The sequence below is a fragment of the Peromyscus leucopus genome, chromosome 9 (genome assembly GCF_004664715.2).
Source record: "Peromyscus leucopus breed LL Stock chromosome 9, UCI_PerLeu_2.1, whole genome shotgun sequence".
Lineage (NCBI taxonomy): Eukaryota > Metazoa > Chordata > Mammalia > Rodentia > Cricetidae > Peromyscus > Peromyscus leucopus.
In genome coordinates this window covers 4,125,402-4,151,542 of record NC_051070.1, presented here as the reverse complement: position 1 = coordinate 4,151,542, position 26,141 = coordinate 4,125,402, and the positions used below count along the sequence as shown (strand labels likewise).

The following is a 26,141-nucleotide window of genomic DNA, read 5'->3' as shown; positions in this document are numbered from 1 at the left end:
CACTCACCTGTCATGGAGCAGCTGGATGCCTGCTTTGTAAGTCTATGTCCTGCCTCTGGAAACCAGATTCCTATGAGTTTATCCAGTTTATGCTACAAAATCCCTTCATAGGGAAACAAGCTTCAGATATAATCCTATAAAAGTGTCTGCTTCAGTATAATTTCACCCGTGCTTTATGGCAAATTGAGCACCCCTGATCCTCAGAAGTCTTTCCTAAGAAGGGAGACGGGGCAAGATAAAGAAATGCTGTAGAGCTTTAGGGTAAATCCCTGCCTGCATCACAAGCATGCAGCCATGAGTGACAGATAATAGTTTCTGGCCTAGTGTTTCCTCAGTGCTATTTGTAGAAAGAACTGAAGTAGTAAAGGTATGGAAAGACTTACATAGGTGTGCGAGGGAGAAGGGCGTATACAGGCTAGCCAGAAGCTTAAATGCCACTTGAGGATGTGATTGATAAAGGAATTAACAAGTTTAATTGAGATTTAATCTAGATCAAGGAAACTAGAGGAGACCTGAGTGGCTTCTCTAATCCTAGATCACTTCCGAGTTTTGCATTTTGTTAGGACAGGTGTTGCTGGGGTGGCACATTGATGGTGTAGAGAAATGGGCTGTCGGTTCCTTTGGAGGTCTGCTTACATATGGGGGAAAGCACAGAGAAGCAGATCGCTGAAATGTAAGCTTTCAGATGTGATATTCTTTATTTATCTCAATGAACTTCAAAGAGCCAAGCATCTACCAAAGAGCTCTCAGCACCTAAGGACAGGAAACTCAGAGGTGGTCCGTGACTGTGAAATAACAGGCTACCATCTTGTTAAATGCCAATCGAGTCAGGCTCACGAGACCCACAGAAGTCAGTCAAAGTTCATGAACAGATAGATGGCCTTCGAGATCTGTGAATGTTTGGCAGACCCAAAGCATGACATCAGGAAGGAGGTAAACGCAAGGAGGGGAGTGGAGCTGGGGAGGGCAGGGGTCACTGAGTGACAAGTACTGTGCCGGCCCCTCCCTCAGGAGCCGTCTGTGTTTGCACCAAGTGCAGCTGGGTTTCTACAGTGTGTGGGTAATCCAGATCCTCGTTCAGATACCGAAAACTGCAGATACTTGTAATTAGATGCAAGAGATTTGAAGGAGAAACAGGGCAGCCAGAACTCCCAGGAGCGCCTCTCCACTCAGAGCTCTTTACACCAACCCCAGGAGACACGCCACCAGTCAGTAAACCATAGCTTCAGGCGATCACCTGTAAAAGTTTCACAACCTTAGACTAGTAGTTTGAGAAAGACAGAATATAAATACATTCAGGATTTCTTTCTATTTTTTTTTAAGAAAATGGCTACTTAGCTCTAGGAATGGATATGTAAACAAAAATATAGCAAGCAAATCTATTGAGTTATTTTCCAATTTAATTAATGTCTTTGAATCTCAATATATTAAACTATGCTTCATAATAATAATAATATAAAACATTTACTATGTAGCAGTTATGATTCTACATGTTCTCTCATATATTACATAGTATGTCATATGTTTGACTTTATTACATATTATATGAAATTGTGTGTGTGTCTAAATATAGACACCCACTCAATCCTTACTGGTTTTATGAGATTGGTAGAATATGCTAACCTTTCTCATTTTATATATTGTGAAACTGAATATTTACCTGCATTACTTGAAATCACACAACTAATAAATGGTCTTGCTAGGGTTTAAAGCCAGGCATTTTGCCTGTAGAGCCTTGCTCTTATGTCCATAGTGTGCTGCCTTGCCATATAATTAAGAATGTACAAAAGTCACATCTCATAAATGTAACTATAAGCCAGGCTCAGAGTAAACTCTATCTTTATGGGGGAAGAGGAAGTGGTCTTGCTCAAGGCTCAGACTAAGGAGAGCACTAAGCTTGAAAGACGAATTTAGGCATAAAGACCAGCTAGTTGTCTGAGCACCAGGTCATGTTTAGAAATCATATAGTGGAGCTCACTAGGGTTAGGTGATGTTATAATCAGAGAAAAGCATCCATAATTTCTAAAGAGTAAATCTAAGGGAGAATCAGCTAACAGTCCTGGTAAAGTGTAAATCAGTAACAGTCCTGGTTGCAGACTGGAGGACTAGCTCCTACCAACCTCAAAAATGTCCTGGCCACAAACAAAATCACACAAAAAGGGAAATAATGTACAAATTAATCAGTTTTAGCCTAATCACAGGACGAGAATGTGTAAATCTGGAGGCACCTATGTTAAAATAAACAAAAGATGCAGAGGTAAACAACTTAAAATGTGGATTACCTAGTTTTTTTATTATAGATATTTTATCTAATAAAAGGATGCAGATTAAAATTCCTATAACCTAAATGATTATAGAACTCTGCTACAATTTTTGTTTTGTTTGTTTAGGATTTTGGATTTTCAAAATCAACTTCTGTTATTTGAAAAGAAGAGGCATAAATATAATTTACATTTTAGCTTCTCCATTTATATTCAGAGATATTCAGTTCCCTTAAGAGTAGCCCTTTAAAGGCCCAATTGAAATCTAGCCTATATTGAGTCTTCCCTGAGGCTTCTGCCCCCAGTTCAAAGTGTGCTCTGATTCCACAAGAACTTTGCATGTGGCTTACAGCACTGTCCTTGGACAGTAAAATAAGTGCACAGATACAATGGAGGGAAGGAATGTGAAGTTCTGCTAGAGAAGAGCTAGTGATCTGATTGGTTGGTGTACAGGTGTGGGGTCAGTATGCCTGACTCCAGACAAGCCTTAATGTCAGATTAAAGGACTCAGCTCCTTGGCCACTTTGGGGATCTCAAGCAGATTAGTCTTGGGAACAGAAGCTAAAACTGAGCAGATGGATTTGAAGCAGGAGAGTCTGCAGAGATGTTGAGAGGTTTTAACAAGATCCTAAACTGGATCAGTGGCGGCCGGCAAGTGCCCAGTCAGCCTCACCTTTGGTATTAGGTACGGAGTATAACTTAAAGTCAAAGACAAACACCAACACCTTCATGACAAAATCTGTCTAAAGAAATGTGAGGTGGCAGGAGGAGATGGGGGCTGGCCTGAAAGGTGACCACAGGAAGTCATTTCTTGGGCTCTGTGTTCTTTCCAGAGCAGAGCTTGGTGGCCTCACTGGTCATATGCATCCAGTGTGTCTTCCCCAATATGTGATTACCAAGAACTACTGACACCTAGAGCCCCACCCCACCCCAGGGTGCACAGAGTCCCCTCAGAGGTGGAGACACCACACTGTCCCTGACTCTGCATTATAGCTGTATGGGTAGAAAAGGACAGTTATCCTCCAGTTCACTCAACTTTGTGAGCTGTCTGGGAGGAAAACTACTACAGCCTAAATATTAGGAATCTCTGGAGCTCCAACACAGCGCCTTCAAAACTGAAGTCACATGATGCTTCCAACACTGTGTGAACTAACAATCATATCTCTAAAATGTGCCAATTCGTGTTCATGGACATGACCTTCAGACTTTATCACCCCTTTTGAACACCCCTCCAAAGGTTAAGCCTACTAACAGAGACTTGGCTTTAAGAAAAGTTTACTGGAAATTAATTGATACTGTATATAATGTATCGTGTATCTATCACCATCTTTTTTCAATCACATTTACTTATTTAGAGTGTGAGTATGCCTGTGTGTTTTCAGGCATGAATGCATGGATGAGGAGCTTGAAAGACAACTTCCAGGAGATGGTTCTCTCCTTCTAGCATGTAGGATCTAGGGACTGAACCTCGGTCATCAAGCCTGGCACCCTGTGCTCTTACCCTCTGAACCATTTCACCAGCTCCCATCTTTTTATTGAAATATCGAATAAGCTAGAAAATTCCATTTTTAGACATACCAGATATAGGTTTGTTATATCAGATAATCAACCTCGATAATACTCTATCAGAAAAACAGTACAATTGTCTGTAACCAGAGTGATGCATTGTGTATAACTGGCCTTGGTGAAAGTTGCTTTTAAGGAAAGACTACCTGGCCTCCCTCATTCCTCACATGACTGAAGACATAACCCCAGAGCCACGGAGGTAAGGTGATGTTCCACCTCCCCCACTCACAGCTCAGCCTTGTAGAATTTCTGTTATTCGATGCCATCTGTTGGGACTATATTCGGACACATGTAGGAGGCACCAGCATTTCCCAACTCTTCATCACTTGACCCATTTTAGGGCCTGTGTTTGTTTCACAAGAAGGTATCCTGGTTCTGCAAGGCCCAGTGTGGGAGGAGTAGGCCCCTGTCAGATCTGTCTCCAGAAATACACAACAGAGTGAGTGGTCAGCCCCTGTGCAGAGGATCAAAGCCAAGCACTCCATTCCCCTAGCCTGCCCATTCCTGAGAGCTGAGGACAGAAAAGCACTGGTCCAAGTATACTGTTCTCCCAAAAGAAGCCAAGCCCACAGACCGTCAGAGTCTCCCCCTGTGGACAGGACGCTGGGTGGAGTTCTCCCTCTTTCCACCTTTCACTGCCAGAGTGGTTAAGCCGCTTTGAACATTTTGCTTGCATCCTTAGTGAAGCTGCTTAGTGACTGAATCTAACTTGCAGTGTACAGAGTAGAATCCAGATTTATTACCGGGGGGAAATGTTTTCAAAGGTGAAAGTACACTGAGGTGTAAGTCTTAGGTGAACTTAGATGTATGAGGAGCAATGGCAGAGGAAGTTTTTCTTGTTTTGTTTTGTTTTTTTCTCTCTTAGAAGTCAGGGATCCAGCTGGTGAGGTGACTCAGCAGGGAAAAAGCTCCCATCACCACAGAAGCCTGAACATCTGAGTTAGGGTCCCAAACTCACAGTGGAAGGAGGAAATCGATACCTGAAAGTCCTCTGATCCCTCTACATGTGCATTGTGACACACATGCACTAGCATTGACACATACACATCGTATGCATGTGTGAATCTGAGTGTATGTGAACTACACAAAGAAATCAGAAAACGGAGAGACAATAGCCTTTTCTTTTCTGGCCTCAGAGGTCGCTGCTTTGGGGACTGCAGGGAGGCTTAATTAACGAAAGGATCTGCAGAGTCCCTGAGGAAAGCTGAGTTATGTAAGCACTGTGATCCAGTACAGTTTCATTTTCCATGAATAATTCACACCTCACGGTGAGAAGCTTGGGCAGACTTTTGTGTACAGCACCTGAAGTCACAGGGCAACTCCAGTTCCCTGTGGCTGAGGGGAACCTGTCAGGAGTCCTAAGGTGACACTTCCCTGCCTGGTGCATGGTCCTACCTCAAATCCTGTCATCGTTTGCATTTTGATGGGGCTTTGGGAAGAGGCTTCTTTTTTAATTAAAAACTTTGATTCCCCAGAGCACTTTGGCTTTTGCTGGTGGTAGTAAAGCCACCTCTCTGATTTTAGGCTGCTGGCTTGGAGCCGCATGGATATGCAGTTCATCCTGTGTGTGTTATTCCCGGGTTCGCAAGGAAGGACAGGCGAGCCGCAGTGCGTGAACTCAGCCCTGTGTCTAAGGGCTCAGTGATGGGTGGGCTTTCTCCGTAACAGCCACTCCAAACAGAGCAAATGTTTTCTACACCCAAATCCGGATGCCTTCTGTGTGTGTGTGTGTGTGTGTGTGTGTGTGTGTGTGTGTGTGTGTGTGTGTGTTGGGGGTTGACCCCAAGAGACTGTGGCTGAATTTACCAGAAATGATGTTCCATGGGTCACAGGCAAACTGGGTTTTGGTCTGGTCTCTTTTCCCTCTCCAGCCTTCTCTCCATGACAGAGGACTGGAGGAGGCAGTGGTTTCCAAGACCATATGTTTGAGTCTATTGATGATTTCAGAGTCTATTACAGTTGGGAGAGATGCTAGAGATATTTAGGGGTCAGTGGCTTAGTAAAGAGATGTGAAATCATCAGAACATTGTCATTAAAAATGAAACCCCATATGTAAATATCACTGCATGGAAAATAAGCTTCAAGGTAAGATTCTATCCCTAAAGTAGCCAGGGACAGACCTCTGTGGGATAGGGGGGGAGACTGAGAGATGGTAAGGTGCAGACCAACTTGGGAAATACGTAAAAGGTAAACTGCTTGCTACACAAATACTAAGACCGGGGTCTAGATCCCCAGCACCCCGTGTAAAAAGCTGGGTGTGGTGGCACACACCTGGAACCCCAGCAGAGACAGGAAGAATCCTGGAGCTCACTGGCCAGCTAGTCTAATAGAATCTTTGAATTCCAGATTCAGTGAGAGACCCTGTCTCAAAAAAGATAAGATTGAGAATGGTTGAGGAAGATATACCAGATATCAACATCTGGCCCCAACTTGTATACACACACACATACATGCACACACGTACGTGCACACACACGCACCAATACACACACATACTTTTTTTTTTTTTTTTTTTTTTTTTTTTTTTTGGTTTTTCGAGACAGGGTTTCTCTTGTGTAGCTTTGCGCCTTTCCTGGGACTCACTTGGTAGCCCAGGCTGGCCTCGAACTCACAGAGATCCACCTGGCTCTGCCTCCCAAGTGCTGGGATTAAAGGCGTGCGCCACCACCGCCCGGCCTACATTTTTTTTTTTTAAGAGATGCTACGGTTACAATAGATCTAAATAGGGTAACAGTTTATCTCAGGTGAGCTAAAAACCTTGCTCTGGTCCTGCTGGGTAGAGGCAAGGAGCAGAAAGTGCTGTGGTCGCTCAGAAAAGAACGTTGAACGGGGGAGTTCAGGACACAGGAAGCTGTGTCCACAGAGACTGCATGGGCTGAGAGGCCGAGTGCAAGCACCCTGAGGAAGCTGCTCTGCCAGAGAAGTACTAGGATCGGGACCGAGGGAAAAGAAACTCTGGGGTAGGATGAAGAGTAATGACAAAATCCAGAGGCTGCCCTCCTCCACCCCACACAGTCCTCCTCCACCCCCCACACAGCCCTCCTCCACCCCACACAGTCCTCCTCCACCCCACCCAGCCCTCCTCCACACAGTCCTCCTCCACACAGTCCTCCTCCACCCCACACAGCCCTCCTCCACCCCACACAGCCCTCCTCCACCCCACACAGCCCTCCTCCACCCCACACAGCCCTCCTCCACCCCACACAGTCCTCCTCCACCCCACCAGCCCTCCTCCACCCCACACAGTCCTCCTCCACCCCACCCAGCCCTCCTCCACCCCACAGTCCTCCTCCACCCCACCTCCACCCCGCACAGCCCTCCTCCACCCCACACAGTCCTCCTCCTCCCCACACAGCCTCCTCCACCCCCACACACAGTCCTCCTCCTCCCCACACAGCCTCCTCCACCCCACACAGCCCTCCTCCACACAGCCCTCCTCCACCCCGCACAGCCCTCCTCCACTCCACACAGCCCTCCTCCACCCCACACAGCCCTCCTCCACCCCACACAGCCCTCCTCCTCCCCACACAGCCCTCCTCCACCCCACACAGCCCTCCTCCTCCCCACACAGCCCTCCTCCACCCCACACAGCCCTCCTCCACACAGCCCTCCTCCACCCCACACAGCCCTCCTCCACCCCACACAGCCCTCCTCCACCCCACACAGTCCTCCTCCACCCCACACAGCCCTCCTCCACCCCGCACAGCCCTCCTCCACACAGCCCTCCTCCACCCCACACAGTCCTCCTCCACCCCACCCAGCCCTCCTCCACCCCCCACAGCCCTCCTCCACCCCGCACAGCCCTCCTCCACCCCGCACAGCCCTTTTTCACAGCATCTTGCTGTGGACAGTCTTACTTGGATTTGTCCTGAACAGATCCGATGACTGGTGTTTTCTGACGGGTTTATGAAGAACTGCAGCTGTTCTGTCCATTGGAACCCATGGCTCCTCGGCATCGAGTGTGATACACTGTGAATCTTGTCTATTTGTCCGGCCTTCAGCAATCAGTCTGTCAGTCTGCTGTGATTCTTGTCTGTTTGTCCAGCCTTCAGCAATCAGTCTGTTGGTCTTATCATCACACCTTGCTCTATGGGGTTCAGACATGCAGAGCCCATGTTGATAAGCTCTCTTAAAAAAATACAGACCCTTGTCACTGTTCTCCATGAGACATTTCTAAAAACAGCATCATTAAATTGGCTACTGTAGGACGTCACTCCGTGTCCCCTAGTCATGGTGCATGAAGTCCGAAGACTTTGATTAAATAATTCTGGTAAAGGTCAGGAAGTCAGAAGAGCAAATTTGCCACAGTTATGCCATACCTGTAGACTAATACGTGGTATGTGTGCATTGTCATGTGTGTGTACATGTGTGCAGGAGCACATGTGTGCCTGAGGTTAACCGTAAATGTCTACCCCAATCACTCGCCATCTTTTTTTTTAATACAGTGTCTGTCAGTGATCCTGAAGCTCACTCTTTTAACTAGACTAGCTGGTCAGCAAGCCCCAGGAATCCCCCCCCCCCCCCCCCCCCCCCCCCCGCTTCCATCTTCCCAGCACTGGGGCTGTAAACCAAGCCTGTAATGCAGTCACCACGGCACCACGGCCTTTACACGCACGCACTACCCATACTAGCACGGCAAGCCCTCTTCCCACTGAGCTCTCTTTCCTGCCCCAGAATCACATTTTATGTGGTACAAGTTATATTATAAATTGTAATAGGAGCTGCAATCGGTCACCAAAGTGCCTTGCCCAACTCACATAAATTAGCAAAGGAAGCAAGCCCAGAACCTGATTATTTGGGTCTGCCTAGAGCAATTTTTTCTCCATTTTGCCAGCCACCCTCCTGAAAAAGTACTTGAAATGGTTGTGGAAGGACCCCGAGGGTTATAGAGCACCCAGACAGCATGGATGTAACTCGGGCCACCACCCGCTTGAAGCACTTTCCATGTGCCAAACATCATGCACAGCCTTTGATGTGATTATCTCTCTGAAAGCCGAAATGCCCCCGAAGACCATTAGAGATGTGGGGAACATGCCCAAGGTCATACTGCTAAGAGGCAAAGCCAAATTTCAAACTTCTCCAAACTTCTGTAAAATGTCCATTTTACAGTAAAAAGACCGAGAGTATTGGAGTGACTTGCTCATGGTTATATAAGGATGAGAAACTCGGTCCCCTAACACCACATTTAGGTCTCTTTTGCCCAATCAAAGTGTGGTTCACACCAAGTTGCTAACTATCAGTTGTTTTGGAACAGCCTGGAACTTCGCTTCCTCCTTAGAATGTGGAGGTCTGTAACTAGTCAAAGATACCCAGAGAAGTTAAACTTGACCCTTGGTTTCTCTACAAGTATTTTCCCAGCATTAATTTCACAACTGTTCCATCAATCATTTTTTCCATCTGTGCCATTGTTGATCTACAATAAGTGATGAGGCCAGAAAACTTCTTGTTATGTGGGTTCAGGACAGGAGGCATTGTTTGAATAGATTCCTATTGCTCATGTTCTTTTCTGGGCCCTTATTGACTCCTGAAACATGAGCTAGAAAAGAAATTTCGAAGAGGAGACCTAAGAAGCCTGGAAAGGTGAAAGGGAGTCTGCTCTGTGCCTTGGGCAGGGCGTTCGGAGTTGTTTGCCTGGAGCTGTGTGTTCGTTTGTTAAACACGAGCCGGAAGGTCCTGCTACTTCTGCTGCTTCTGCAGGAGCTACGTGGGAAGTGGAGGCTTGAAAGTTGAACCCAGACATTCGTTTGTTAACAGGATGGGTGTACAGAAGTGTCCATAGACAGTCGTTTTCTCTAAGCACTGTGATCTAGAAATAATTAGTAAATAATGGAGCTTGTGGAAATGTTTTGTGGCTTTGACTGGGAGACTAGAATAGTTTCAAAGGCTGGGGCTGCAGCTGAGTGGAAGAGCACTTGCCTCACATGCATGGGGTCCTAGGTTCAACTCCTATTACTTGCAAAAAATAAAAAAGATAGTTTAATGTTGTCATGTAATATTGTCCACAGACACTTGTTAAATACATCAACTAATACTCACAACACTGTAGGAGTGCAAAGACTTTGAATTCCCATCATACAGAGGAGGAATATCAGGAATAAAAGAGGTTGAATGCCTTGCCCAGAGGATGCATCTACTGAGCCTGACTGCTGGGTTCCCCGATGGGTTCCCCTAACTCTAAGGAATGAGAGATTCTACCCTTCAGGGGACATCAGCTTCCCACTGTGGTGCGCACTGGTGCAGATTGCATTCTTACAATAAAAGGTTTCAGTTTGCAAAATGATGGTTATGACAGTCAAAACTTCAATGAAAAAAATCAGAGAAATTCAGTCTGACTTCATTGTCAGTGACAGTCAGTATATGCATTATAGAAAGGGAAGCAAATGCATTTGATACTCTAAAAATCATTAGTCTCATCGAAAACCCAGCATATTTCCAACATATGAGGCACCATTCAAACCTATATCTAAATACACAATAGAATTATTTGAATAACTGTTTAAATAGAAACTGAAACTGAATTTGATTTAGGATTATGATTCCTAAAATAATAGCCTTAGGGAAATAAGCCAGCCATTATCAAAAACCTCCATTGCATATCAGACTCTTTATGTGCATTATTTTATTTAATACTCATTATTGCTCTATGAAGTACCTCATGCATTTTCCAGATGAGAACAAATCGTAGAGAATAAATAGCCCACAATTCGAGCAAGTATGTGGTGGCCAGATATGTTTAGGCCTCAGGCCTGCATTTCCTGTGCTCCCCAGCACATCTGACAGTGTTATAGCTGTGGTCCGTGAGGGGACCGGCTGCTGAGAACTCCTGCCAGTCAGGCTCAGGAGGGAGTAGTTGCTGGCATTCAGCAGGGCAGCCTTTGGCCATCATGCATGCCAGAGGGAATATGTTCAGTCCCCAGCACTACCAAAAGATTGAACACAAAAAGTTCAACTGCTGCCTTTAAACATTTCAACCATTTCAGAAGTTCTCACAGAGGTGAAAACTTTTTAAAGTCTAAATTGGTCTGCAAATACTGGTGGTTGGTGAGATTGACAATTCAAATTTCACTCAGCTATAAAAAGTAGAATGCAGAGAAGAGAGTGCCATTTTGCCATTCCAGACTAATAAGCCAGTGGGGAATGCGGGAACGAGATAGTTTTTCTCCATTGTCCCCATAGAACCTCATGGCCACATCAACCTCAGTAAATAAACTGAGCACTACTAGTTAAGAAGGAATGTTGTGGGCAACCTGCAGAAGACAGGTTTTAAAAAAAAAAAAAAAAAGAGCAGCTACAAGTTCAATTTATTCCAAAGTAAAAGCACAGAAGAAGTAAATTAGAGAGTCAGCTGAGGATGGTGATGGGTCATGTGCAGAAGTGAGGATCCCATTTTAAAGCCAGAAATAGGAAGGAAGGCTAGGTAGGGGTGGAAGGTGGTTATGGTTTGGCAAGACACAGAGACAGACACAGTGTGAAACACACTGTATGAAACCAAAGCACCCAGAAGGCTAAGGCAGGAAGGAGGGTCTCAAGGCCAACGCCAGCGTGAGCTGCACGAGACCCTGTCTCAGTGAGAACAAGGGTTGGAAGTGTAGCTCACTGGTAGAGAGTGTTCCTATCATGCACATCCAAATTCCTGGTTCAGTTCTCGGAACTGAAAACTCAAGTGTGAAGAAAGGAGAATCCGGAGTTGGTGTCTAATGGGTGCAGGGTTCACTGGAGAGCCAAGCTCTGCCGGCGGACTGGGGTGACAGTAGGAAGCACAGGGAACGGACTCTGTCACGGAACTCTATTTAAAGTGTTTAAAATAGAAAGATCTTATTTTAGGTATACTTTACCACATTTTTAAATGGACAGAAGAGCTAAATGAAGACTTCTCCAAAAAAGAAGGGATTAAGAATTGTCGAGAAAAATGTCGAGTATTAGGCCATTACTAACCTTACATTCTTCTCGTGATGAAATTCCCACTTGTCCCCATGTCCCCCTTTAAGAGTTCTGCTTTCACAAGGACGATGACTGTGAACAGCTGTGAGTTTTCCTCAGTGGACTGAGTTTGTTAGAAGTGAGGTTTACCCTGGGACATCAGGCCTTATTAAAAAAAAAAAAAAAAAAAAAAAAAGGCCTGCCATTTATTCCCTGGCAGTGTGTCACTTCTTGCTCCCTCTCAGCACTGGATATTAGGAGCCATAGAGCTGGGATTCTGGGACCGAGGCAAATAAAAACTATGCCCCTTTCTCATGGGCCTTACATAATAAAGGGTATAGACAATGAAAATTTGCAAATAATTATAGTCCAAGTAATTATGGGATTCAGATCACCTCAGAAAGACCTGACTATTGATGAGGACACTTGGCAATGAAGAATGTGACTGCTTGGTAAAGCGCCCTCCTCTGGCTCTCCTCTTGCCCCACACCAGGGTTCCTGGACTGCCAGAGGTGTTGGGGAGAGCTGCTTGTAAAGTCATCTGAATACCCACTTCATTCTTGAGTTGTTAACTCATCGCTGTGAAAGCTTTAAGATACACTTGATATCAAAAATAACCATAAGCCAATAATAGACACATTGATTATTATCCATTTATACAACAAAGAACATCTTAATTATATGGCACCTAAATTAGCTTTTCCATGTAATTTTTTTCTTCAGTTCAACATCCATGCCCAGAGGTCTGCACCCGTGAAATCACCAGGAGTGGGCTGCCCATTCACTCACAGCCCCACTTCCTACACGTCTTACTGCAAATATTCTAAATATTTTAGGATATTTACTTGAATGATATGACCACAACTTTAGGTTTTTGATACAGTAGGGAAATGTAGCCTTCTTTAACATATACAGTCTGCGTTTGGAAAGTGTATTTTTAACGTTCTTTGACCCGTGGCTTTGGAGCTCAGTTTTCCTGTAGAAACAGCAGTGGCCTTGATTAGGTTAGGTCACCACATTACCTAGAGATGCACTACAAGGGTTCTTGTGTTCTTTCTTCTTAGGTGAGCTCAGTCCCCAAAACGCTTTCTGCAGAACAGAAGCCTTGGCCACAGCAGTCCCTAGAGGCGCCCTTTACAGTGTGGTTCAGACTCATGGCATGGTTCCTGGAGAGCAGTGTGGACAACACTGTCCATGCACATGGAAGTGTCTATTTCTTTGGGATTTGAGAGAGGAGAGAGAGAGATCAAAGGCACATGTCTAACCCTAACTCCTAGACTATGATTAAAACAAAAAAGCCCTGTTCTGTCTTTTGCCTGCTGGAGATGGAGTAGCCGTAGTCCATGCTCAAGTCCACCATTGACAAGTCAGTAAGGGACAGACTGTGGGACAGCACTGGGATGTACAGTACGGTGAAAACCTGGGGTGTGGAGAGATGGCTCAGGCAGTTCAGTGCTTGTCATGTGAGTGTGAAGACCTTCGTTTGAATCTGCAACGTTCATAAATAAAGATGAGCATAGGGATGTGCATCCATAGTCCCAGCTCTGGGGCACCAGAGATTCCAGGGCTCCTGGCCAGCCCATCTAGCCAAATTGGTGAACTCTGGATCCAGTGAGAGATCCTGTCCGCCCAACAAGGTGATGAGCAGTTGAGGAAAACACCCTGCCTGTATTGACCTCAAGACTCCACACTCACAGAAACACACACACGCGCGCGCGCACACACACACACACACACACACACACACACACGCACACGCACATGCACACCACACGTGCACATGAACAGAATCTGAGACTAGTTCCTGGGTGGCTATGAACTCCTCCACACCACCCTCTGCTGCTTCCGTTATGCTGTGGCTCGCCCTGCCTGCTGCTTTTCTTCCTGGCTCTCACTTGAACCTTCCAGTCTGGTGTTCGGTTTTAGTTCTTGCCTTCATTCACAGCTGCAGAGCAAACATGATCTCACAGCTCTTCTTTTATGAATAAACACACAGCGCCCTTCAATATGTTTTTAATAACACCACAGGGCCAATACGAGGGAAAGAAAAGAACAGGGCAGGGGGACCCACCCTATTTACCTTCCTCCTTATTTGTATGCAAAAGTCAGTCGTCCTTGGGGGACACATATTAGAATTTCATGTGCTGTTCAATTACAACCGAATAGAAATGTTGGTGGAAGGTAATCTGAAGACAGCCCTCCCACCTCGGAGTGAACACAGTGGAAGCGATCCTTAGGATTCACCCTCAGGTGGAAGAGGAAAGCCAGGGCTACGGTGGGGAAGAGAAGCCTTGCTGTTAAGAGTTGCGTGAGGAAAACCCCATAAGTCTTGATTTTCCCCCATGGGTAAGCTGGTGATGCACCCCAACATTGGAGGTCAGACAGGAGATGCACCTGAGTTCCCTTCCCTGTTAGAAGGATTCACAGTGGCAGGAAAGGCCACCTTCTCCAAACACAGGGCACACCTGAGCCATCTGTAAGGGGAGGTGACTTTTGTCTGGTTTGTGTACATTAGCAATTTCTTTGCAAGCATATGCAAGCCCCTTACTTCCCTACATTATATATTATGTTTCAACCACATAAATAGTTGTGGACACAATTTTTTAAAGCCATCTAGTGATTTCATTTGTATGGCATTTGGTAAAATGAGGAGTTATTTGTAATGAATTCTATGTGGTGTGGAAATATACTTTCTAACTGAAACAGTCACTCTGGGGCAACCTTGAGCATTTCAGAGCACATGAGTAAGGACCAGTCCTGCCTCAGTGTGAAAACACTCCAGATCTGAGCTTCAGAGTCACATGCAGTCAGAACACACGGAGTCTAGATGCTTGCACACACAACTTGTGTTAATATGAGTTGTAGATGTTATCCTGATAACTTGTCAGTGTGGGCCTTGGTTAATAATCTTTAATGAGGGTGTGTTACCACCTTTCATATAGAGAGAGCCCAGTTACTAATGTTTTACATGCCATGTATATTATCATATACATGATTATATAATATATATATATACCCAACATCTTCCATTTATTAATGGAAGCATAAGGCAGAACAACAGTTGGAACAAAACTGCTCTTGGAGAACTACCGAGTATTAGAGGCATGTCATCCAGCCTGTTTTCTTTTCTCGGAATAAAACTGTCAATTTGACCATTTGCTCCCAGGACCCCGGGTTATACCTCTTCTGCACAAATAAAATATACATTTGAAAGTAAGCTAAATGTGGTGGCATGATGCCTTTCCTCAGAACAACAGTCCCCTAAAGTAACAAGTAAGACTTCTTTTCAGAGGCTGGTGTATAAAGAAATCGGTAGAATGATTGCTAGCATGCTCAAAGCCCTGGGTTTGGCTTGCAGCATCTCAGAAAGCAAGCCCTGGCAGCACACGCCTATAATGCCAGCAGTAATGGGGTTAGAAGCAGAATAATCAAAGTTCAAAGTCATTCTTGACTACCTAGCAAGTTTGAGGCCAACCTTGGACTAAACGAGACCCTGTCTCAAGAACAATCTTAAGACAGCTTTTCAGAGTATCCTTGCATGTACCACTAATTATCTCTGAACTTTTGATACAATTAATTTATAAATAGTCATGAGATGGGCTGAAGAATGTATTTACTTGAAAGTGTACGTGTATTGACATTAAAATTGTAGCTTTAGTTAGTGATTTCAATCTCATTTCACCAAGAGGCAGAAGACATTTGTGTTTGGCTTCAGTAATTCATACTATGATTAAATACCAAATTGCACTGATCCAAAACTATGCAGATGTCTGTGTGCTGCAATCAGAGTACTCCATGGGTTTTTCCTCTCTGATAACGTCAGGAAACTGACAGTAATGGCGGCCACAAAGAAGAGGTGTGGATCTATAGAGCAAAGGAGGGGAGAAGTTAAACAGTGGAAAGTCGGAGCAGGGCATAAAGTCAGTGGGGTAGTAAAGAACATGGAGAGGAGAGGGTTCGGGACACACGTCATCAACAGAGCTCATTTAGCATGCGCAAGTCCTGGGTCCATCCCAGCACGGAAAGTAAGTAAAGAAATAGATATCAGCATGCTGGGCAACAGGCACGTCTCTTTAAAAAAGATAGTTTTGTTTCAGAAAATAGGGAGACACCCTTCTGCAGCTGCGGAGCCCTGTGGCCATGGGTACAATCTTCCATGGTTGCAGAGCCCTGTGACTGTGAAAAAGCCCTTCTAGAATAGTTGCCTCATTTAGACATTTCCTTCAGGTGGAAGTTTTGTTTGCCAGCCATGTTTTCCCTGATATCCCGGCCCCAGCCTAGAGAACTGTTCCTCTTATCCTTGTATGACAAGAAGTGAACAGGGGCAGGGGAGGGGGCAATCTGTTTTTCCAGCATATTTCACCTACCCTGAAAGGCTACAGAGAAGTCTTCTGTGGCCTAAGGGTCCCTGCTCACGCCTGCACTGCCTGCTGCCCCAATTCACCTGATGGTCTTCTGCCATGTGTCACTGTCCTCAGTTACTTCCTATGTATTCATCCAGACACTCAGCCGGATGCTGACCACTCATGTGTACCCAGCCCCCATCCTAGACACCAGAGACATAAAGGGAGTTAGACATCCATCCTGAGGAATTTGCTGAGGACTTGGTTAATGTGTCCTCCACAGCTTGAAGTTCGTGATACAAAGATCCTCTGAGGTTCTTTGGTAGTTCAGGAAGGCCACACAAATATTTTATAAGGTATATTTTATTTACCTCCCTAGAGTCAGCATTATAAAGACAGCATTTGATGGCTAGTCATGAGGGAAATTTAAGGAAAACATTCCTTGCTCTTCTTTCATTGTTTAGTGGTTTGGATGCATGGGTGTATTCACTGAAATGTCATCCACATCAATTAAGCAAAGCTATTCTTAATGAGTCTAGTATTTGAACTTCCATCTCTGAAGATAAGATATCTGAATCTTGGCAATGAGTGTTTTCTGTAGGGAGGGTAAAGGTTTCTAGAAGCCATGTAGAAACTTGCCCTTTTGAGAATATATATTCAGATCCCAAAGATCATCCACAAGTATAAACTCAGAGGCATTAATACGTGGTCTCTGAAACACTAGAGCAGTCCCATGATGCCTTGCCTTCTTTCTTTTTCACTCCCCTGCATGAAGATGGGCTGAGTCAAGTGCTGAGTTCATGGCACTGATGAGTTCAAATTCAGTGTTTCCTTTTCTGCACAAACTATTTTGCTTTTGACCATTTCACACTCCGGCCAGATCTCTTGCGGGTGATGGATGGTTCAGCCTAAATCCATCATCATTAAGAAAGAGACAAGACAATGTGAATATTTCATAGCTAGTGATTGAGTCTGGGACAGGATGGTTGTATTTTCTTTGTAGGTAGCGGGTGTCTGCTGGTCCAGTGCCCTGCTTCTGGGGGTGAACACTAAATGTCTGGACGTAGCAGGGTTAGCTCCCGATAGCTGTTCTCTCCCAGTCCCACCAACTCCGCCACTGTCTGCCCTGAGGATGCTACAACTAGTGCTCAACTCTGGAAGCAGCAGTCTTGACTTGGTTGGGTATCTCCTCCACAGAGTGGGTCTGATGCATACATCCACCAACCGCCTGTTGCTGAACCCAGCCCACAGAAGGCTCTGAGCCACAGACGGTCGTTCTCCGTCATGTGGGTCAGCACACTGTAGGCTGCATACTGACTGACCCTGATAGGCTTGTGTTTCCTTAGATGGAACCCAACCCAGACCACATCTTTGTAACTTTTGCTGTTGTTCATGTCACACATGTCACTAAGGATATGAGAACTAGTCAGTGGTTGCACATGTCTGACAGAAGGACCTAGTTGATGCTCTCAGGAGTCATTCATGCTTTTTCTTCAAAAAAAAAAAGTCAGACCACTTATGGACTGTGTTCACCCTGAGGAGACTCATCAGACTGTTGAATACAGCAACTTAAGGGATGTAGTTTAATTAATTCATATGAGTTCCTTTCCTTATTAATAAGTAGATTGCAACCATCTGATGCTTTTGCATCACACATATTGTTACAGCCAGAGGAACCCCGAATGATCTGTGAAGGCACGCCTGATTGGAGGTCAGGTGTGTCTGTCTTTCCTAAATTGAACCATACATTTTGGGGGTGTCAGCTGTCTTCACTTTTGTGTTGTTCTCCTTTTAGTGGGAAAGGGATTTGAAAACGATATTTTCAGTTCAAAGTTTTGACTTACCAGACATGACAGACCATAATCATACTTGAGAATTTTGCCCCCTCTAGTCACAGTTGTGTTACAGTAAATACTACTTCCTTAAGGGAATCACTCACCAGGAAGACACACAGGAATGGGACTTGTTCAATACATTTGAGTTTTTCCTGCCGCAGCTTGCCAGTGTTTCACAGAAGCTGAAGCAGTGGCTCTTTGGTGGGGTGGGGTGGCAGAAGTTTCTTGCATTCACTGGGAAGAGGCTGGGGTGGGGTGTAGGTGATCGCTGAGGGCCAGCACTAGCTCCTTCAGACAGCACACACTGTCCTCTGTTTCATGCACCTGGCTGGTTCCTCCAGACTTTCCTTATGGCCTCCCCTTTCTCTGATTCACAAGCTCAAGGGGGTTCTTCTGAGCATCCTTCTCAGTTAGCATGTTATGAGGTACAAAAAAGCCTTTGGAGTCACAGCTTCCTTTCATTCCTGGCATGGGTCTGAGACAGGCCACCATTTTCATGCCCTGAAGAGAATTCTCATGCCAGGAGCAAAGTGAGCAAATATCTGGTTTGCGAGACAGTTAATATTGCACAGACTTCCATATCTGCAAAATATGGCTGCAGCACACACTAGGCTCATGTCTGATAGATGTTCTCAGAGCCTACTGAAAACCAAGAGTGTAGACACTAACACTCAGGCAGAAACAGAGAAGGCCCTTTAGGAGAACTGATAGCTAGCTCTCCATTTAACTTGTATGCAGACTTTTGCGGACCTAATGAAAATTTTCAGTTACCTCCTCTGAGAATGTCTGGGCTACAGTGTCCTGAAATAGACACCTTGGGTAGCAACCTCAGCTTGGACTAAAGGCAGGAAAGAAATTACTGGCATGTAGCCTGTTGTGCTTAAATTTGATGGGCTGTTTTAAAAGTTTTTCAATGTGTGTGCAAGGGTGTGTGTGTGTGTGTGTGTGTGTGTGTGTGTGTGTGTGTGTGTGTGTTTTCATGTAAGAATTCCCACAAAGGCTGAAGACAGAGGCCTCAGGTCCCCTGCATATGGAGGTACAGGCAAGTTGTAAGCCTCCTGATGTGGGTGCTGGGAACTGAACTGGGGTCCTCTGAAGAGCTGGAAGCACTCTTAACCGCTAAGCCATCGCTCTAGCCCTGATACTGTAATTAACCATTTTTAAATGTACAAACTCAAAACTAGGGTTTGTCCAAATCAGATTTGTAGTGTATGCACCAGGTCACCTATAGCACCTAGAAGCCTAGTCTTTTAAGAATATGGCTTGTGCCCGTCCTTAATGTCCAGGCACCTCTGAAGCCTTCAGACCTGGGTATGAAAACCGTCATGAAGAATGGTGGAGAGAGAGGTGGAGAGCTGAAGAGGTGTAGGAGGAGATACATAGATAGTGTAGAAGAAAATCTCTGGGGCAAGCCTCTAGAAAGAGGTTCAAAAGGTACCTATTCGCCTTTGAATTGTAGCCTTGTAGCATCAATTAAGAATGAAATCCGACTAAAGGAAAGAAGGTAAGAACTAGAGAGAAGTTCCTGACACCCTCTTCACTTCCTCAGCACCCCAGACACCACAGACGCAGGCATTATGTGTCTCCTAACATGAAAAACAGTCATCAGAGGGACAGCTTTGAAGTGAGTGGCATTGGTTCGCTGCTGCTCATCACCTTAATGTTCTATTTCCAAGGGTCACTTTTTTCCAAGGGACACTTCACCCTAGAGCAGTGGTCTCAACCTTCCTAATGCTGTGGCCCTTTAATACAGTTCCTCATGTTGTGGTGACCCCCAACCATAAAATTATTTCATTGCTACTGCATAACTGTAATTTTGCTACTGTTATGAATTGTAATATAAATATCTGATGTTCAGGACATCTGACATACAACCCAGGTGGAGGTTGCCTCCCACAGGTTGACCACTGTCCTAAAGTGTACTTCATTCAGACAGTCCCAACAAGTTAGAGTTCTCAGAAAAGAAAATTAATAATAAATGATACTTTCATGAAAAAAATGTTGCCACCTATAAATGGAACTTCTAAGGAGAAAAACTGAATGCTTTCCTGACCCCTAAGGTCAAGTTTTGGAACCTCTTGAAGTCCACAGCTGCTATTGAGTATAACTCATCCTCTTTATCTACACATACATTCCACAGATAGACAAAGGCACAGCCCTGAACAGCCAATTTTCTGGTCTAGATTCAAGGTAGCAGTCATGACTTCAAGTTCAACAACACCAGAAGTCACTTTGGGCTTTTGAGTAGCCTGGAGCAGAGGGGAAAGGCAGGCTGGGTGAGTCTAGGCAACTTTTAGTTACAACTTTGAAACCGAGTTCCAGTCCAGCTACTCAGTTTTCTCTTTGTCACACACAAGTTCAAAATTGTTGTAAGTTTCTACAATGCAAATCTACCCATTCTCATTTTACGGGGCTTTCTGTAGGGTGCCTGTCTTTCCAGGTGTTTGTAAATTTCATTCTGTCTGGCTTTTTAATTTCGGCCAATAAGCAGGATTGTGCATTTTCAAAACATACATTATTATATGTTTGTCTCAGGAACTAGAAGAGTCCCCTAAATCTTTCAGGATCTCTTGCTACAGCAATGACAAATAGGGGGCAAACAGGACATGATTTGATGTCTCAGGAAATGGTCCTGTTGTACAGACAGCATGGAAGCTGGGGGAGGGATGAAATAGAAGAAATTCCTATTTAATAATTAACTATCTAAATCTTTAAAAACGTTACAATCTATTTGGAGAATCTAAATATTACCTAACTGCAATGGTGTCATTCGAAGACAATATGATAAATGCATTCACATACTACATCCTGGGATAGTATCTACATATAAAAATTATATGTTATTCTTATTCACATCTACCAATATATGAAACAAGGAATGCTATTAATTTGGTTCCCAGCACCCAGGTTGGGCGGTTCCGAACCTCCAACACCCTCTTCTGGGCACCCACCCACATGTAGCATCCTCACTCACAGACACATGTGCATCCATATAACTAAATATAAGTAAATAAATCTTAAATGAATAACCTTGGTGTCTGAAATTTTGAACTTTCATTTCACGTAAATATTTTCTATAAATCAGCCCATTTTCATCAGTTCTATATACATCTGTATGCCTCAATAAAGGATGAACATGTTTATCACTTAGACATACGAAAAAATACTACCTATGAACTATTGAAGTGTTCAAAGAAAAATATCCATATGCATAAACTCTGACATAATAGGATAATAAATTACGTTTATAGACATGGCCCTTTTACTAGGAATTGAAGCCTGGTGTGTAGCAATATCAGCTGATATTTGCCATAGTGGCTTTGTCAGTTATTTCTTGGAGATTTTTGGCTATTTAACAAATAAACTTTTGTTCATTAGTTATGCAGAGTTAAATCAAAACATTGCACAAAGAACAAATAGTTTTGATAAAATTTTTCATTTAAGCTTGATATTTAATGGCGTAGATGAACCCCATAGGCAGAACTCCCTCACCTTTACAAAAGGATAGAGTTTGAAAGGGACATGATTGGACTGGGGTTAGCTCAGTGGCAGAGCATTTGCCTAGCATGTGCAAGGCCCAGGATTCAAAATCTAGTAATGCAAAAGCAGGAATGGGGACCTTGGAGATTAATCCCGAGGACCACAGCTTGAATTTGACAGTAAGCTATTAAAGCCTTGTTTGAGCTTTATCTATGCTTTTGGGTTTCTTAAGAATATCTTAACTGCTTAATTAGATTGTTATCTGTTTTCTCTTTACTCTGACATTTAAGCATATTCTGCATTTGAAACTGGTTGCTGTCATATCTTGGAAACAAGATTATGTTTGATAAGGCTATATCTTTGAATTATAAGTTAATAATTAAACTACCTGATTGATTAAGTCTTAGATATTTATAGTCAAGTTCATAAACAACTTTCAGAGAATAAGTTCTTTGCTTGGTCTTTCTTATTTGCTAGAGCAAATATCAGTTTGATAGTCATGTGAACATATAGCAAAGAAATATGAAGCAAATGATTTAGGAGACTGAGTTCCAAACAGACTGCCTGCCCACATACATGCTGTCATGGTGCCACAGAGAACACGTGTGTGTTAGAGTCACCGTTCCTTACCACAGCTACACAGAAGAAACTGCTAAGTGTGAAATCATCAGCATGAAGGGTGGAGATTTTTCAAAGTTAATGGTTGTATCAGAATTATGAGAAATTGAAGATCATTCTACTTTCAAATGTCTTTTTGCAAAGAGTAAGACTTAAGCTCATTATTTTCCCTGCAGAAAGTCTAAATTGCACTTGTCTTTTTCTTCAACAGATAATTCTGAAATAATCAACAGAAATGGAATGGAATGCCAAGAATCTGCATTGAGAATAACTAAACATTGTTACTGTACATACTACCCTGTTTCCTCCTCGATAGAATTGCCACAAACTGCATGCTAAATTTAGTTCTTCTGGACAGATCACAACCCTAAGACTAGTTCTGCTATGTCATATATGAGTATTAAATATGGTATGCTTAGTATATTCCAGCCTAAGATAGTTAACTACCTGAGACCAGCTGCGATGTTCAAAGGCATAAAGGATGAGGTTTTCTTTTACAGGGTTCTAAGCATAGTTTCTGTCCTAGGAATATTGTCTTATCTCCGTAACTATAGCTGATGCAGAAAGTCCAGCCAATATACTCATTTCGACTCAGAATATTTCAAATTTAGCAATAAACAGTTAGCATTAGTTTAAGTACTTATTCCAAGGGCAGGTTCGATTCTAACTCCAATCACCACCATTTCATTTCCTGACTGGATCAAAGGGTATGATTCACTTCTTGACGAGATGAACACTGCAGCCAAGATGAGAAGTGAAGTAAAACGGATACCTGCCTCGCAGGTCTAAAATTTGAATGGCAGTTCAAGCACAATTGCTGGGGACACATCAGAGTGTGGGTTTCGGTTGCCTGGAGATGCCGCACTGAATCATGGGATTCTAGAATAACATTGCATATATTGAAAAAAAAAAAAAAAACTTTGCACGGTATGAGCTTCATACCCCACCCAACAAAGTCTTGAAGGTATTATTTTACAAGTATATTTTTAAAGTTGTTTTATAAGAGAGACTTTGTAGAAGTGCCTAGATTTTGCCAGACTTCATCCAGCTTGACAAGAATGAAAGGCTCATGCCAATTAGTTGAATCTAAGGGATTGGTCTTTCAAACTCGCCCTCCGGTTGCCTGTTACCGAATAGCTCTTCTAAACTAAAGCCTAGTCCAACAGGGAAGCTGTAGGTGGGGAGGTCTGTATAATATTCCAGTTTAAGTTCGTCTGAGTTTAGTCACTACAGCTGCAAATGTGACTTTAATCTAAATTACTATGTAAACAAAAAGAGGTAGATAGTTTCACTTTTTAAAATATCCATTACTGTTTTTGCATTTCAAAAGTTGGGTTAAAGGGTTGTAACTAACTACAGCATGGAAAAAAATAGTTCTTTTAATTCTTTCACCTTAAAGCATATTTTATGTCTCAAAAGTATAAAAAACTTTAATACAAGTACATACATATTATATATACACATACATATATATACTATATATGGATGAAACATATTTTAATGTTGTTTACTTTTTTAAATACTTGGTTGATCTTCAAGGTAATAGCGATACAATTAAATTTTGTTCAGAAAGTTTGTTTTAAAGTTTATTTTAAGCACTATCGTACCAAATATTTCATATTTCACATTTTATATGTTGCACATAGCCTACACAGTACCTACATAGTTTTTAAATTATTGTTTAAGAAATGAAACAGCTGTTATAAATGGATATTATGTGTAATTGTTTTAAACATCCATTTTCTTTGTGGACATTTTAGTGATTGAAGTATTTTGACTTTTGAGATTGAATGTAAAATATTTTAAATTTTGGTATCATCACCTGTTCTGAAAACTAGAGGCATCAACCATATCAATTTTTTTTGATTGAGAAAAAAATCTGCATTTAATTCATGTTGGTCAAAGTCTAATTACTATCTATTTATCTTACATCATAGATCTGATAATTGTATCAAAAGAAAAATCACATTCTGAGTATAATCTTGCGTAGTGCTTGTATCGTGTTTGTTTTAATTTGTGGAAAGATATTGTATCTAACTTGTATCACTTCGATAGTTTTCATCTTTATGTATTATTGATATTTGTAATTTTCTCAGTTATAACAATGTAGTTATGCTACAACTTGCCTAAAACACTCATACTTATTTTTTTCTTTGCTTATTCATTTAAACTCATGGAGAAGATAGTAGACTAAAAGGTAAATTATGGGAATCACTGAAATATTTTTGTAGACTAATTGTTGTAACTGTCTTTTTTTCTTTCATTTCATGATTTTTATTTTAAAAATTATTAGCACATAGCTATTTTCAGCCCTTTAATAATGGAGCATCAAAAACATCACCTGTATCCCCCAGCAAATATAGATGACTGTATTTTTTACTATGATATCCATTTTCCAGAATTGTGATTATAATATGCAGAGAGTCAAATATGCCATTTACAATAAGGAGGAGGCAAGGCAAATGCATAGATGTACAAATATATGTACAACAGATTTTGCTTTTTATTTATTTATAATGTAATTTTATAGAATAATTCTGGGATTTGAGAGGATCTAAAACTATTTTTCTGTATAAATATTATTTGCCAAAAGTTTGTTTATATTCAGAAGTCTGACTATGATGAATAAATCTTAAATGCTTTGTTTAATTACAAAAACAAAATCACCAATATCCAAGACAGGAAGATGTCAGTTCAACAGCTACAGCAGTTAGGAAACTAACTCCACTTGTACGGGACTCCATTTCACTCTTGATTTTCAGGGTGTAACAGCACTTCACAGACATGTTCTTTCAGCCACATACCACTGGTCACATTTCTACTAAATCTTTCCGTAACACTTCTTACAGAATTCCCTCATTCGTTATCTTACAGTGTAAACAGGAGTCTAATTTGTATCAATTCTATGTTTTGGTTGTAATATTCAGTTCACTCACCCAATGTACAACCAATGAAATAAAAGAAGCATTTAAAAGGATTGTGTGGGCTTCCTTCTTGTTTAGACAGTTAATTAGTTGGACGGAAATGTTTTTACTTTGGTGCAGACATCACTTAATGATATGAAAGAACCAACAGTACTTTCAGATGGGAGATGGGCAACGCTTTGGTTTTATTTATTTAACTACTTACGTTTTTTGCTTCGGGCTTTGGCTCTTTCCTTTCACACTTTCGTTTGAGGGGGAACATGTCACTGTGCACGTGGAACTCAAAGGACAGTTGGAGAGAGCTGAGTCTCTCCTACGATACGGGACCTAAGGACTGAACTCGCGTTGTCAGGCTTGGCAGCAAGCACATGCATCCACTGAGCCAGCTTCCTAGCCCCGGGCTTTGGCTTTTCACAGCAAGAAAAATAATTTAATATGATCACTTAGGAAATACATTCAGCATCATTTAAAATTAGCAATAATACATCCCACCATCCAATGTTGTTGGAAATGCAGGCCCACATTGGAACACCAAAATGTTGTTGGTTATTTTTTGTTCTTACTCTTTTGGGGGGGCCCGCCACCCAACTCCCAAATAAATCACGCACAGAGACTTATTCTTAATTATAAATAACCAAAATAACCACTCTTAGCTTGGCTTATTCCTTACCAGATTTCCTTAACTTTAAATTATCCCATCTACCTTTTGCCTCTTGGCTTTTTCCTTTTATTTCTGTATATCTTACTTTCATTCTTACTCTGTAGCTGGGTGGGTGGCTGGCCCCTAGTGTCCTCCTCTTCCTGTTCTCTTGCTCTTTCTTCTTCTCTTCCCAGATTTCTCCTCTATATATTCTCTCTGCCTGCCAGCCCCACCTATCCTTTCTCCTGCCTTGCTATTGCCCAGTTATTTATTAAACCATCAGGTGTTTTACACAGGCACAGTAACACAGCCTCAGAGTGTTAAACAAATGCAACATAAAAGATGCAACACATCTTTGCATCATTAAACAAATGCTCCACAGCATAAACAAGTGCAACACACCTTAAAATAATTCCACAACATTATACAGTCCTTTTGCTTGTGATTCTAATAATAAAGAGACATGAACATAGGTAAGCAAAGGGGGGCAAGGGGAAAGAACATGTTTCATTAAAAGAAAAGAAAGTGACCATTGGCCTGTGATACAGGCTTCT

At 42.7% G+C, this 26,141-nt stretch overlaps 1 protein-coding gene across 8 annotated transcripts in view; it reads left to right on the top strand.

Annotated features, from left to right (window-relative positions):
* Mbnl2 (muscleblind like splicing regulator 2) overlaps positions 1-25,000 on the top strand; it is a 159,166-nt gene extending 134,166 nt beyond the window's left edge. For all 8 annotated transcript variants that reach the window (XM_028868220.2, XM_028868221.2, XM_028868222.2 and 5 more), the window contains one exon: positions 22,235-25,000. In XM_028868220.2, coding sequence (XP_028724053.1) covers positions 22,235-22,249 — 15 coding nt within the window. In that variant the 3' untranslated portion in view covers positions 22,250-25,000. The remainder of the gene's footprint in view (positions 1-22,234) is intronic.
* Positions 25,001-26,141: the final 1,141 nt, after the last annotated feature.